The 16097-nt window shown below is 47.0% G+C and overlaps 1 protein-coding gene across 4 annotated transcripts in view; it reads left to right on the forward strand.

Annotated features, from left to right (window-relative positions):
• The window catches only part of RALBP1 (ralA binding protein 1), a 56110-nt gene that overhangs the window by 18165 nt on the left and 21848 nt on the right, over positions 1-16097 (forward strand). For 2 of the 4 annotated variants that reach the window (XM_006117462.4, XM_006117463.4), the window contains exon 2: positions 2231-2521. In XM_006117462.4, coding sequence (XP_006117524.1) covers positions 2278-2521 — 244 coding nt within the window. In that variant the 5' untranslated portion in view covers positions 2231-2277. Of the gene's footprint in view, positions 1-2230; positions 2522-15919; positions 16054-16097 lie in introns of those variants that run through there. The other 2 variants (XM_025181867.2, XM_006117465.4) reach the window with 2 other exon arrangements.

The raw sequence follows: 16097 nt of genomic DNA on the forward strand, positions 1-16097 counted from the left end.
TTAATCTAATAGTTCAAAGCTGAAGCAGATAAGCACATTTTAAATTAAAAATAATCTTTTAGTTTAAAATTGATAACATTATGGGCTTCATATGTGTGTGAGAGCATGAACCCTGTTATTTACTACAGATTTTATCTTCTGTGAAATTTCAGGTTGGGTGTTTTGTAAGACTTTAATTATCAGTAATTGTGAAGCATATGTGATTCACATGAGAATTATCTGATGAGTGCCGTTATGCTGACTTGTGAAATCTAAGCTTGCATTACCTCTCGCTCTTATTGCAGGTCAGCAAGCTGGGAGATCAGGGCAGAAAAATTACAGGCTTCTCCAAGATAGCTCTTGAGAGCATTTTAGAATCCAGTTTATTAATCTAAAATTCAGATTAGTGACCTTTGAATAAATAACAGAGAGACTAGATACTTGGGGTTTTTTGTTTGTGTTTTTTTGCAATTAACTAGTATCATCTTAGGTCAGATACCACTCCTGAATTGAAAATTTGCTTTATAGGACTTCCTTGTAGAGCCTATGGTTTTGAAGTGCTTTGAGGTTTGTTTTTTTTCCCGCTTCATGTTCGTTTCGTTAAAAGTGAAGCTGATGTTTGTTATTTGAGTACTTTCATTTCAAGAACAGTGATGTGCTGTATCCTTATTTTGAACTGGTCTTTTTGACCTATGGCTAAAATTAGTACCTGGCTTTTGATTTTTGTGTAACTGTCATAAGTTATATCAGGGTGGTTGGTAGCCTAGGAAAGCACTCCCATTTTGTCACAATCTGTTGACATCTTAGTTTCTAGCATTCTGTTTTGTTACATTTAGAATTTGGGAGATTACGGAGAAAACACATTATGTTTTGGGCCTGCATGCAGTACTTCTGATGTAGACCTGCAGAATGCCACTATAGTAGAAATTCTTATCTGCGTCTCTCTGCATAGCAGTTGTTCTGAAGAATAGCAGCCAAGGGTACAATCACTTCTTTTCATTTGCCCCATTGTAATTGGGACATAGGCATGGGACTAGCTCAACATAAAGAAGCTTTCTAAGCTGAAAGTGTGTCTGGTGTGGTTAGAAAAGAGACACAGGCTTGTAAGTGCACATTACAGCTCACACCTTCATTGGCTGTGTGGCAGGGTCCTGTAGACAAGCCCATACATTTGAGCAGCTAATTTTCTCAAAGATTCTATCCATGCAGGGCAGCTGTGGGATGCTGTGGATCATGTTGAGCCTGACCTGTGAGCAGGGAGACTCTCTTATGCTGACCATCAGTAGTGAATTAGCCACTAGGCTAACAGAGCCTGTGTCTGGAAGCTCCAGGAAAATGGGCGCCCCCACATCCTGACCCAATTAGCACAATGGGGTCAAGGTGTGGGGTTTCCTTCTTCAGTCTGACACACTTGCCAGGGAACTGGGGAAGCCTCCATGCCCCAACCCTGCTCCCTGGAAGCAGTGTAATTCCTGAGGGCAAGCCCCCACCATACTCCCAGTAGGAGTGGCTGTGGGGCAGAAAGGGTGGAGGAGGCGAGGCCCCTACTTGTTTTCGCTCACGGCTCCACAAAACCGTAATCAGCCTCTGCTGTCTGACTTTTTTTTACACTGTTGATGACCCCCAAGGCAGTGTGGAGGGGGAACCTGACTGATCAAAATGCAGAGGGAGCAAGAAGTGGACCTTTAGAGGGGAAAAGAGAGTAGATTAGGACAAGGAGCTTGGGTCTGGTGGGAGAAGTCTGGCAGTATGGCTGCTGGTGAATTGAGAATGGGAATTGGGATCTGACAAAGGTAGACTGAGCCTGGGAATCAGTAGGTTTGGGAAGACTAAAAGCTGATGAGGAAGGATACTAGAAGGAAACTGGCTGGGCAGGGAAATAGATTGAGACTCAGTGGGGCTAATAAGGACCCGCTAAATTGAACGCTGAGGGTACCCCCATCAACCCCAGAACTCCTTGCAGTCATGAGGAGTAAGCAAAGTTGACAGAGTTTCTCCCACTGACCTCCCACTGTGGGGCTGCCCCAGAAAATCAGTGCAAGATACGTAGTCTGCAGCTACACAATTCACGTAGTTGGAGTTGTGTATCTTGCATCAATTTTCTCCACCAGTGTAGACCTGGCCTTAGTACTGACTGTAGTACCATGAGTAATCCCGTTGACTGTCTCATTATAATAAATATTACTATTGCTATTGTAGGATGGGTATATTAGGAATTAAATGTTTAAAAATATTGTTTTTTCTATTGTAGGTGTGATGGACAGGTGACAGATTTTCATTTTGTGTCAAGGAATCAGAATGACTGAGTGCTTCCTGCCTCCTACCAGCAGCCCCAGTGAACATCGCAGAGTGGAGCATAGTGGGGTTCTTGCCCGTACTCCCAGCTCTGAAGAAATCAGCCCTACAAAATTCCCTGGATTGTACCGGACTGGTGAACCTTCTCCACCTCATGATAACTTACATGAGCCTCCAGATATAGTGTCTGATGATGAAAAGGAGCATGGGAAGAAGAAAGGAAAATTTAAGAAAAAGGAGAAAAGAAGTGAGTTTTTCTTACTATTTGTCTGTAATGTCACTAACTCAGTGTTTCCCAGCCTATGGGTCGAGACCCAAATATGGGTCGCCATTACATTTCAAAAGGGTTGCCAGGTGGCTCTTAAGGAGCCATTCACACATTTTTATTAATTGCCCTGCGTCACCAAGTCATCTTGAATTGTCAAAATGGGTCCCTGTTACGCGACGGGCTCCCCCTCAGGCTTACAGCCCTGTCATCATCGGGGTCAACCTGCCCCCGCGTGCTCGTCCTTTTCCCCCCAAATCCTGTGCTTCCCCCTTTCCCGATCCCTTAGTCTAACAGTTCCCCGGATTCTTACAAGTCTACCCCTGAACTGCGGGACTTGTTTGGCCTTATGCACTGCAGAGGAGGAGGGGACTCAGGCCCACCCCCACTCCGGGTCCTAGCCCAGGACCCTAAAGACAGCGAAGAGGGTTTGCTGTCTGGTTGGTGGGGAATTCCCCTTAACTCGCCATCCTCAGGGTTTGGGTGCTCCTTCGCCCGTCCCAGTCTTGGGCCACTTCCTCCTTCCCTTGGCAGTCCTCGGCTTGCTCTGTTGTCTGTCTGGGGGCTTCCCTGGCTTCCTCTCTCTCCAGGCTCTCCCCCCTCCCCGCCCGCCCTCTGGCGGGGCTCGGGTGCCATTTTAAACCAACGCCAAACACTGCTACTCTCGGGGCCATCCCTGGCACCTGATGACGATGTCACCCAACATCTTCCCCTGGCCGACTTCCACCCAGCCCCTGGTGGCCCCGAGTAAGCTGGGAAAGATCGCTGGGGCACAGCCCGAGGGCCCGGGTGCTCAGCCGTTTGCGGGTGCGTTGTCTCCTCCTCCACGCACCTCCCTCCCTTCCCCTCCCCCCCCCCCCCCCCCCCCCCGGTCCTCTTGCGGCCCGCTCGCTGCTGAGCGTGTCCTCCGGCGGCCACAAAGTGCGGGGTGCTGGGGACTCCGGCCGCTCAGAGCATGGTGCCCTGTCACAGTCCCCATCTGGAAAAGGTTGGGAACCGCTGCTCTAACTGAATGTTTCTCAAACTGGGGGTCTGTGATAGGTTTAGGGAGGTCACAATCAGAGCTAGCATTAGGAAGCAGAGAAGTTGCCTGATGTCCCACAAAGTCAATTAACATGTTTTGCAGAACTGAAGTCTGAAGCCCCTACCTTGAGATAGAGGGGTTGTAATTTATTTGAGTGGGGGTCACCAATACAAAAAGGTTGAGAAACACTGCCTACATTTTGAGTTCTGCCTGCCTCTCTTGGTAACACTTTGTTGTTTTTTTAAATATTATTACTTCTTTCCAGAAAAGTTCATGAGCAGGTTAATCCAAAGTCCAAGACACTGCTTGGTCAGTTGCCTGGCAATGGGTACTTTTCATTCCTCTCTGTGTGCTCAGACACGACCCTCTGAGCATGAAGAGTTAATGGACTTAAGGATGTTGAGGCAGACAATCCGTTAGTCGTGTAGTCGATAACGTTTTTATCGACTACATGATTAGTCAGTGAGGCAAGGTTTCTTCAGTCCCAGCTTTTGCCAGGGCCAGGAGTTCCCTCTGCTGTGACCCTGCAGTTTAAATGTCGTAAGAGCGGGGTGCACAGGCAGCCTGGCTTTGCCTACATTGAAACTGCAGAATCACAGTGGGCGTAGCTCCTGAGTCCAGAATGAGCTGGGATTACTCAGTCCTGGCTCGGGCTGGGTCCAGCAGCCACAGTCTGCAGGGAGTCTACCCATGGACAGGGGCTGCTGCTGAAGCAGCCTCTACCCGCTGCCAGCCCAGGCTGCTACGTACAGGGGATGCTTTGCAGCAGCAACCTCTGTTTGTAGTGGCCGGGGCTGGCCAAGAACAGGGGGTGCTGTCGGAGCAGTCTCTGCCTGCAGTCAGCCTGCGCTGCCGCAGACGGGCTACTTTGCGGCAGCCTCCCTTGCCCTCCCCCCCCCCCCCCCCCCCAATCCCCTGTGCTGCTGCCTTTGATAGAGGCAGCAACGCAGTGGGGGCAGGAAGCACTGCAGAGATGTGCTGGGGGGAACCGGCTTTTAAGCTGGCTCCTCCCAATGCTGGCTCCTGCTTCCTCCATCCTTGCTGCCTTTGTATCAGAAGCAGTGAGGGGGGAGGCAAGTAGTCGACTCTACTACCTGACTACTCACTTATCCCTAAATGGGTGTAGTGTTAGCCCATGTATTGCCCCTGGGGCTTCCACAAAGAAGCTTCTAAACTGAGTTTGAGGGTGCTTTAAGTCCAAAATTGCAGGCACAGCCTAGACCCGTAGTGTCCAACATGCTAGCCACTAGCCAGTTGTGACTATTTGGCCAGTTGAGTGTGGCTAGTTCACTATAACACTATCCACTATAGTGGTTATTGCTGCAGAACTGGTTAGACACCACGGGCCTAGAATATAGACATGAGCTTTGGTTTTGCTTCAGCCCAGAAACCCGCCTGCTGTCAGTATTCTAATCTTATCCCACAGTTCCACCTAGGCTGTACTCTCTTGGTTTATTCCTCTGTTTCTCTCCGTTGTATTTTTAATCCCATGTTTACCTGCTCTATTTCTGCTGTACTTCTGCCGTATTTGAACATATTTGCTGTCTGATAAATCCTTTGTGCAGTCAGTTTGCCAGAAACTGGCACCAGCCATGTGGTAAAGGTTTTGTGTGATAAGGTTTTTAAAATGGAGAAATATATTCAAGTGACAAATGTTTAGTGGAGAGGAAAGAAGTGGAGAGACAGAGAAGTTCCTCCATCAGATGAGAATTGCTTTGGTTTGAATTCTGAATTTCTTAATGAGCTAGAGTGAGATATTTTATATCTTTTACTGGACCAACTTGTGTTGGTGAGCAAGACAAGCTTTGCGGCCACAACAGGTGTTTTCAGGTCTGGGAAAGCTATTGTGAGCACCACAACTAAATGCAAGTAGATCACATTGTTTAGCATAAGTGTGTAGCATGTATTCAGGCTACTCTATATTAAGGATGTGAAAGGTTAACTGGTAAGCATCACCCATAGAAGGTGATGCTTACTGATTCTGTTTAACAGGTGGGGACTGGAGCAGCTCCCCACCTGCTGTGGACAGGGAGCTGCTCCAGCCCCACTGCAGACAGGATGGTTTAACTGGTTTACCAATTACAGAGAATTTTACATCGTTACTCTGCGTCTCCCTTACCCTAGGCTAACTGCAGTGCTGAATACATACCTTGAGAAAGGAGTTACCAAATTTGTTTCCATTTATTTCTGACAAAATAGCTGCATGCCAGTAAAACAGTGCACTTTGGTGTCAAATCTGTCTAAAAATCATAGAAATAATTTAAATATAAAAGTATTCATTTTTAAAGTTAGAATGGTGAAATTTTTAACTCTTTGCCTTTGTGTGCTGTATTCATGTAGTTTTTCATTGTGTAATCACTCAAGATTTGCCTGTGCACACTGTATGCTTTTTGAGATGGAATAAAATGTGTAGTATGGTTTCTTAGTTAAGGGTCTAGTTACCTAATGACAAATTATGGGCCAGATCTTGAAATGCCATGTTAGCTATTATGTACATTATAGTGGTGCCCAAAATGAACGATCAGTATCTTAACAATAGAACAAAAAAGGGAGGGAGAAAATGGTTCTGTGGAATTCCCGGTCACAGAATCACTTCTTAAAACTTTCATCTTTCACAGCAAAATTTGTTGCTAGTCTTTACGGTTATGCAGAATAAAGTGAAAATACAAAATTAGTGTAAACTTGGTAGAGAGTCTTCAGACAGCCTGAAGTAGTGGCTTAGAGAAATATTAACTGCCTCACTCCAAACTGCACATTGCTAAGTCTGAAACCTAAATATGACCATTTAAAAGTCAGTATTTCCAACGATTTCAATTAGGGGTTAGCATACAGTCGTTTAAATGGTTAACCAATAAGCCTGTATTAGAGGTGGGAAGAAGGGGGTAGGCAGGAGCTGGCTCCCCGCATGTGCCAGTTCCTGCAGAGCTGCCTCCTCCCTCTCTGCTGCCTACCACAGAGGCAGCAGTGTGTGTGTTGGGGGGCGGGCAGATGGAAGACAGTGCTTCCCCGCCTCCTGCGGAGCTGTGTGACACCCCACTCCTGCACTGCTTCCCCTGTGTACCGGCTCCTGCCTGCCCCTCTCACCCTCTGCACTGCTGCCTCTAATAGAGAGGCAGCAGTGCAGAGGGTGAGAGGGGCAGGCAGGAGCCGGTACACAGGGGAAGCCAGCTTTCAAGCTGACTTCCCATTCATATCAGCTCCTGCAGAGTCACCTGCCTCCCAGTGCTGCTGCCTCTCTATCAGAGGCAGCAACGTGTGGGGGGAGTTGATATGTGCCGAGACCTGGCTTTTAAGCTAGCTCCCTACACATGCCGGCTCTGCAGAGCCACCTGCTACCCCCACCATTGCTGTCTCTCCTCCCCCCCTCCATGCTGTATCAGAGACAGTAGTACAGGGTGCGGGGAAGGCAGGATGCTTGAGCAGCCACTGTCCACGGGGAGTGTGGATCCCTTGCAGACGGGGGCTGCTGCTGCCCTGCACTGCTGCTTCTATATTGGAGGAAGCAGTAAGGGGTTTCATGGGGCTCCCTGGGAATGAGGCCAGCCCTGGACTGGGGGGCAAGGTGCATTTTGGAAACCATGTAACCACTAAAAATTGTTGCAGATACATAATTACTAAAATAACTGATATCTAACATCCCTAATTTCAGTGCTGTTAATTTTATCAGAAACTTCCAACTAATATGCTTACTCCACAGTCCCAAAGTACCTCCTTCCATAAATTCTCTAAAAGCATCACCTTCACTAGTGACTGCTTATATGACACACAGTTTTATCTGTTTCAAAAACATGCAATTGAAAACATGGAGAGTATAGTCAGCTCTCCATGGAGGAAGATCAGCTCATTAAAAAACATGAAGTACAGTCAGCTCATTAAAATGCACAGGGGGAATACTGTACGTCTAAGTCTACACTGGCAGCTTCTTGCACAAGAACTCTTTTGCGGAGGAGTTCTTGTGCAAAAACTCTTCCACAAGAGAGCATCTACACTGGCATGTGTTTTTGCACAAGAGATGTGCTTTTGCGCAAGAGCATCCATGCCAGTGTAGACGCTCTCTTGCGCAAGAAATCTCTGATGGCCATTTTACCATAGGGGCTTCTTGCACAAGAAATTCATGTTGCCTATCTACACTGGCTTCTTCTGGAAGAGCTCTTGCACAAGAGGGCTTCTTTCTGAGAGGGAGCATCAGAGTTCTCGCACAAGAAGCCCTGATTTTCTACAGTACAACATCAGTTTACTTGCGCAAGAACATGCATCCAGTGTAGACAGGTGGCATGTTTTTGCGCAAGAGCAGCCGTTTTCGCACAAGAACGCGCCAGTGTAGACACAGCCTACTTGTAGTATTCAGGTTCATATTTAATTAAATGGCAAAAAAAAGTTTATGCAGAGTTAAGGTACCATGGTGGTAGCATGTGCCCTTCCACAACGTTAAGTTCAATAAAACTCAAACTTCTGAAAACTAGAAAATACAAAGTTAAGGTAAGTACACATGCAGCCTTAACTCCGTTCTCCAGAGTTGGCTGTTCACTGGGAATTATCTATATTATGCTATCTTACCTGTCTTATGACCATGTGGGACATTCTTAGGGCAAACTGTCAAAAATCAGGGCACAGACACCCTAAACTGGTTGTATATTCTATAATTACATTTCACCAATCCAGTAACAAGTGTGAACTTCTAAGCATTATAATGGTCTTTCAATGGAGTCACAGACAGTCCCTTTTAGGCATTCCAATAGATGTTGCCACCCTTACATTACACCCAAAATAATAATAATCATATTACTTCCAGTCCTAAGACCAGTCAGTATCCCCAGACCAATTGTACTTGAATCTCAAACTAAAGATCATGCCCATAGTTAATCCTGTAACTAAGTTTTGGTAACTAAGAAAAGAAATGAGATACTTACAAGATTAAAACAGGAAACACTTGCACACCAATGAGTTAGTCTTAGATTTTAAAAGGTATAAGCTTCTGTAATAAGACACTCGGTCACAAGTCCAGCTTTCCCTTGTCAGGGATTTTTATCCCCCTTATGCCAGAACCCAAGTAGATTGGGTGAGTTCGTGCGTGGGTTTTCTCTTCCTGGAGAGAGTGAGGAACGCAGTCAAGAAGATCTCTGGCTTTTTGATACTACCCAATAGAGATGTAAAAATGCAGTTAAAAATGTCACCATGTAAACAATAAAAATCATAGCAGTTCTTCTTGGAAGACTGTCCCTGTGTGTGCTCCACCTTGCGTGCACCAGCACTGCTGCGCCCATGGTCCGCAGATAATTAGTAGCAGTGCCCCTCTGGTTGACGGTGCACATGGAACGCTGGCACACGACAGTTGGAACTGTCACCCCGCATGCACAGCCGACTGCCTCCTCAGTTCTTCTCTGGCCACCGCTGGCTTAGATTGCATAGAGCAGTTGCTCTCTTCCCTTCCTACCTATTAGCTTACCTACATTGTTTCTTTAGGTTATTCTGTAATTCTAGTGTTAGTTACTTAGTATCTCCTTCTCTGCAGTTACCCCCCACCCCAAAAAAGGGAAGAACTGAGAGAGGAAAGACTGGTAGCAGGGGAAACGCTCTCTCCCTTTCCCCTGCTTCACAGGAGCTGCAGTTTATACACCGCAGTTTCACAGCAGGCTCCGAGTGATAAGGAAACTTACATGAAATTGACAGGATTCAAGAACTGTCACTGAACAAATGAAGATCTCGCTCCCCAGACTCATGTCTCCTGGGAAGGCTCACAATGAAGGGGCAATGAGTCTCTTAAGCCCCAGGGACCAAGTCAGGGCTTAAACGCCCAGGAGGGGGTCCCACTCCTCAGCGGGCTAACTTCTTGCTGAGGAACGCTTGGCAATAACAGGTCTGTCTCTGCGCATGGTGCAGAACACGAGCCATAATGAAAATCCTAGGCATTCATATACCTGTGAACAGAAGAAAAAAAGGAAGGTCATATGCAGAGGTACAAGCCAACTCCATTTAACCAACAGCCAATACATAATAGGCGCAGGCAGCCATCAACATCTTGACAGTCGTTTTGAAGGTCTGGTTGAGGGTCAAACCGCCCCAATATATCCAAGGCAACAATTGAAATCTTCTACAAAATTTGCCAGTAGACTCACTGCATTTACTCAGCACCATCAACACCGACCAGTGGTTGCTAAAAATCATCAAAACAGGTTACTACATCCCATGCTTTACTATCTCCCACCCCCAATCCTCCTCCCCGTCCAGGACCCCTCTCATGAGCATATACTCCTACAAGAAGCTCAACGCCTCCTACAGCTAGGAGCAATAGAAGAGGTCCCAGCAGAGCACAGAGAGAGGGGCTTCTACTCCCACTACTTCAGGGGGTTGGAGGCCGACCGGATCTTCGAAAAATCAACGACTTTATACGTTACCAGCGATTCAACATAGTAACTCTAGCCACCTTCATTCCTGCATTAGAAATGGGGAACTGGTTGTCCACCCTCGACCTCACAATGCATATTTTCATATAGCCATACATCTGTTCCACAGACTTTTTTTCTGAGATTCACCATAAAAGGTTGACATTTCCAATACAAAGTGCTGCTTTTTGGTCTATCAACCGCCCCAATTTTTTTTTTTCAAAGGTTCTGGCAGGGGGAGCAGCGCACCTTGGGAAGGAGGGGCATAACCATATCTCCATACAGGCAACCCCCGAGTTTTGCCTACCCGACCTACGACCCCTGCCCGCATTTACAGCAGCCCTGCTCCGGAAGTCATGGGGCCACCTACCACCTGAACCAGCCTCCAGCCGGCCGTACATGGTGCCGTTTGCGCTGCGGGGCCGCCACTGGCTGGGCCCAGCCCCCATCTGGCTCAAGGTGCCATTTGCGCCATGCCATACCATGGGGCTGTCAATTGCCGGACCAGTCCCTGTCTGGCCAGCTCAAGGTGCATTTTGTGCCACGCCGTGGGGCCATCAGCTGCTGGGCCCAGCCCCTGGCCGGCTCAAGGCGCCATTTTTACCATGCTGTGTCTCAGGGCCATCAACTTCTGGATCCAGCCCCCAGCTGGTTGGCTGGCTCAAGGTGCCGTTTGCGCCTCAGGGCTACCAAATGCCAGGACCAGCTCCCCGGCCAGCTGGCTCAAGGTGCTGTTTGCACCGTGCCACTAACTGCCGGGCCCAGTTCCCAGCTGGCTGTCTCAAGGCACCGTTTGCACTGCAGGACCACCAACTGCCCGCCCAGATCCCTAGCCGGCCGACTAAAGGTGCCATTTGTGCTGTGCTGCGAGTCTGCTGACTCATGGTGCCATTTGTGCTGGTTGGCTCATGGCGCCGTTTGCACTGCTCTACGGGGCTGCCTATTGGCTGGTGTAGCTCTCAGCTAACTTAGGGCACTGTTCAAGCCGCGCCTCAGGGCTGCCTACTGCCCAGCAGAGCCCCCTGGCTCCAGGAGACTACAACTCCCAGGAGGCAAAGCGGGACAGGAACAGAACCCCCGTTCATAACCTTGCCCCTATGGCAATAAGGGTTAGAGTTACGACAGTGTGACTTAACGATGGTTTTCCAGGAACCAATTAAGTCGTAAGTGCAGGGTTCGCCTGTACAGTAAAGAGGCAGAGTAGGAAAGTGTGTGTTAGGGACATTATATGTGAGGCTTCAATCAAAGAGGACAGGATTAAGGCTATGTCGGCATTTACCAGGTGCAAACATATTCAGAAAATTTTTGGGAAAATTCTGAAATGGGTTCTTAGAGTGTGAGGGGAGGTGTTGTGAGTACATTTTGAGATATTTTTCCAGACAATCTGTTTTCCCACAAATAGTTCTCTTTTGTCCTCTTACCCTCAGTTGTCACCTTGGGTGAAAACCCAGTGGTCTGTAACTCCCCCGTTTCGATATCTTCATAGAGAAGCAGCAGGCACATTTTCAGTTGGCAACTATGCTGTATACCAGTGGTCCCCAATGCGGTGCCCATGGGCACCATGGCGCCCGCCAGGGCATTTACATGTGCCAGCCAAGTGCTCAGGGCCGGCCCCGACTCGGGTGCACAGCACATGCATGGTGCCGGTCCCAGGCGCGCAGTGCAGCGCGGCACCAACCCCGGACGCATTGTTGGCCCCACCCCAGGGCGTGCGGCGCACGGGGAGCATTGCCGTTGGGCGCGCGGCACATGAGCGGCCCCACCCCCGGGTGTGCAGCGAATGGGCGTTCCTGCGCCCAGGTGCGTGCACAGGGAGTGCCGGCCCCTGGCTCACGGCTATGGGGGGTGCCGGCCCCGGGCACGCGGCAAATATGCGGCCTTGCTCCCGGATGCGCGGCGCATGGGGTTGTCGCCCCCGGGCACACGGTGCATGCACAAACCCCAAATTAGTTGTGAATTCTGTAATTAGATTTCAACTGTGTACTCCTTAAGTACTAGAACAGCTCTAAACAAGGAGTCACAGCAGTGACCTTAGGTACTGTAGTCTATCTTGCCACCCAGGAAAATTTACCTTTGTGAAAGATAGTCCTTTACGCCAGATATATTCAGATTATTCCCAGTCCCATGTCAGTTGTACCTCCATTGTCACAATTGCTTGTAGCCAATCCAATAATAAACTAAACATTTTACTAGGAAAATAAGTGATTTGCATGATTAAAGAAAGCAAGCATATGCGCACAAATAAATAGGTCTTTAAAAAAAAAGTTTCTGTTGCAATATGCAAAGTTTGCATATCCTTTAGAGCTAACCTGAGGTAAGCAGTTTGGGGATCCCTTGCTTAGGCTTAGAAATATTGCCCTCCCCAAATGCTAATCAGCATGATGATACAGTTCCGGCTAATCAGAGATTTTTAAACCCTTTCCCTGGAGTTCAAATTGGTGTGCAAGTGTTTGTGACTGTCTCTTTGTGGGTATGGGGTATAGAGGGGAATCAACAATATCTTTGTACTTTGGTTGGCTCATTTGGTTTCAGTGGACTGCCTTGTGTGGAGGACCAGTGTTTTGCATTAATTAATATTCTTTCCTATTTGGTGAGTTACACAGTTAAAGAGGTTTGCAATGCAAACATTCAATAGAATTTTAGAGCATGGGTTACAGATGTTATATGTGAGATCAGTAAATGTAGCACCCTACATACATTTCGTCAAGTCTGAACACTAAACACATTCTTGTAAACATAACATCTGTTTTAACAATGCTAACACAAGTGAGCCAAATTGGTTTCCAGCTATGCATTTGTCATTGTTCGGTAAAGCCAAGGGGTCTTGGCACGAGCTGGCACCTGCTCTGCCAGCATTACTCTTTGTTGTCCATGATCTTTTCTAAGGGCATGTCTACACAATGGCAGCACAATCATGGTGTCACAGCTGTGCCATTGTAACCAGATAGGATAGGTATAGGTATTTGTATCTTCATATAGGGATCACACATAAGGTCAGTGTACTCATAACTTCCATCTATTCTAAACTTGCTGAAACAAAAGACAGGACTATACAGCACTTTAAAGACTAACAAGATGGTTTATTAGGTGATGAGCTTTCGTGGGCCAGACCTACTTCCTCAGATCAAATTGTGGAAGAAAATTGGCATGACCATATATACCAAAGATACAATCTGAGAAGTTTGTCCAATATATTGGATAAACTTCTCAGACACTTCTCCAAAGAATTAATGCCCACAAATCAGACATCAGACAGTTTCACAAAGAAAAAACAGTTTCTTGTCATTTCAACCAGACTGAGCATTGTCTCAATGACCTCACTACATGTATCTTACTCCAAAGAGACTTTAACACCAGACTACAAAGGGAAACCTCAGAACTGTCATTCACGCTTAAATTTGACACTTTACGAATGGGTTTTAACAAAGATGCTAACTACCTTACCCATTACAAAGAGAGCTTCCCCAATTATCACCTCTAATATTATCTCATAGACACTAACCTCCCCCCCACACACACAGGCACCACCCCTCTGTCCTAAAATCTGATTTGTCAATTTTATGTGTTCACTTTTTTTTTTATTGTATCCCTTTGGTATATATGGTCATGCCAATTTTCTTCTACAATTTGATGTGAGGAAGTGGGCCTTGCCCACGAAAGCTCATCACCTAATAAACCATCTTGTTAGTCTTTAAAGTGCTGTCTCTTGTTTCAGCAAGACCAGACTCACACGGCTACATATCTATTACTATTCTAAACTTGTTTTTCATCCAACTTCTATAAGTTAATTGTAGCGACTCATACAAATGTCCCGAAGAGCTAAAATAAGAGGAATGTTCAACTCATAAATGATTTAAAATATTTGTTGGGGTCAAACACATGACCAGCTTAAAATATATAACTGGCTCCCTCTGATAGATTACAATTCTGTAGAATATAAGCTTTCACTAAAAAAAAGGAAAAAAAAAGAAACCTCTTAGCTCTTGTTGTACAGAGAGCCTTCCAAACATGAACAGAGTATAAACAATACAGAGCTGTCTCTCTGAGACTGCAGATAACTGAAACATTGGCTTTAAGAGAAGCTGTCTCCATGCATCTTAGTTATAATTTAAGCCTATAAACTATACTGTATATCTCAAATTTAGCCTGAATTGCAGAAATACTGCAACTCTGTTGGGCTAACCATATATCTCGGGGATTAAAAGACAGAAATAGTGGTTGTCCTAAAAGCATCCAGAACTCTCTTTGACTAATGGTGAACGTAATAAAATAATCTTAATTTAAGTATAGTCGTTAGTTAAGGACTACCGTATTTTCCGGCGTATAGGGCGACTGGGTGTATAAGACGACCCCCTATCTTTTTAATTAAAAGATAGGGTTTCATCTTATACCCCAGCGCCCCTCCGCCTCCTTTGCTCCCGGTGTCCCTGGTCTGCTGGAGATGGTCCCCAGCAGACCAGAGGCACCGGGAGCAAAGCCGCCAGGAGCGCCTGGGCTGCCCCCCCCCCTCCCCGCCGGAGCCCCTCCGCGGCTTTGAAAGCCTCGGGGGAAGCCGGCGGGGGGGCATCCCAGGCGCGCATGGGCTGCCCCCCCGCCGGAGCCCCTCCGCGGCTTTGAAAGCCTCGGGGGAAGCCGGCGGTGGGGCATCCCAGGCGCGCATGGGCTGCCCCCCCTCCGGAGCCCCTCTGCGCCGCCGCGGAGGGGCTCCGGAGGGGGGGCAGCCCATGCGCGCCTGGGATGCCCCGCCGCCGGCTTCCCCCGAGGCTTTCAAAGCCGCGGAGGGGCTCCGGCGGGGGGGCAGCCCATGCGCGCCTGGGATGCCCCGCCGCCGGCTTCCCCCGAGGCTTTCAAAGCTGCGGAGGGGCTCCGGCGGGGCATCCGGCGTACAAGACGACCCCCCGATTTTTGGGGGATGTTTTTTAACTTCAGAGGTCGTCTTGTACGCCGGAATATACGGTATGTTTTATTCTGGAGAGATCTGTAGACCTCTCGTTGTTACCCGAGGGATTTCTTCTGTGGATCATGGGTAGTATATGTTCCTGCATGTGAGACTTGAAACCCACATACACACAAATTAAAATATTAAGTTTGGCCCTCTTTGCTAAATGAGTTTAACTTGCTTGATTTGACTTACGGTTTTATTTGATCCCTTGAGGCCAAAGTACACCACTTTCACCAGTGTATACTGTGCTGGTGCTGTCAAATTATCAAATCAATCCCCCTGGAACATGGAGTCTGAAGTATTTTTGAGGTTGTCAAAGGAGGGCGTACTGAAGTACAGTAATTGCAGTTTATTTAGTATACATCCATTCTGTAAATTTTAAATATTTATACCCATTACATTTTTGGGTTTTCACTATTACAAGCTTTGCAAAAACTATGCTGCCTTTAGAGCAGCCTAGGAAAGCTGCCATCAGAATTACACTGGGGACCCCAATAGCTCTAGGAGCAGCCCAGAATCAGGAGGCACAATGTGGTTTAAATCCCTCTTAGCTCTGTAGGTGCAAGTTGTATGACGTACCGATAAGAACCATAGCATACAGTGTTACTCATAGTGCCTGCTCTGTGGACCTTACGAACCAAAAAACACAAAAAAAATTGCAAATCATGTCCATCAAAAAATGGTACTTGACTGACTTAACTCTGTCCTTCCCTCATGCAAATAATAGGCCAGTTTCATGTTCCAGGAGTTTCCTGAGTAATGAAACAACAGCAGGAAAACCTCATGCTGGAGCATCACATCGGAACTAAAGCTGCTTATTCATAACTTTAGGGGAATCTAAGAACCATATATTGCATGTAAAATCTCTTTTTTGTTGAATATGTTTCTTGTTTGTTTTAGCTCTTTGGAGTGTTGAGCATCTAAACCTATAATTAGTTGGCTTAAAAAAAACCCTTCCAATCCACCTTTAAAGATTTTTCCTGTTCTTGCCTAAAGGATAGGCAGGGCTAGCTGCAGAGGTGTAGCTTATAAAAATTCTTGTGCATATATTTCAGAGGTAGTACATTGTATTTTGCAGCTGAAGCACGGTGGTACTAGACTGTGACTTTGGAGTTGCTATCTCTTGCATTGTCTGCATAAGGCTAACTTAGAACTGCAATAACAGGTCAGCTGGAACAACTTTATTGATGTAATGGAAAATAAGCCCCC

Source organism: Pelodiscus sinensis, chromosome 2 (assembly GCF_049634645.1).
Source record: "Pelodiscus sinensis isolate JC-2024 chromosome 2, ASM4963464v1, whole genome shotgun sequence".
NCBI lineage: Eukaryota > Metazoa > Chordata > Testudines > Trionychidae > Pelodiscus > Pelodiscus sinensis.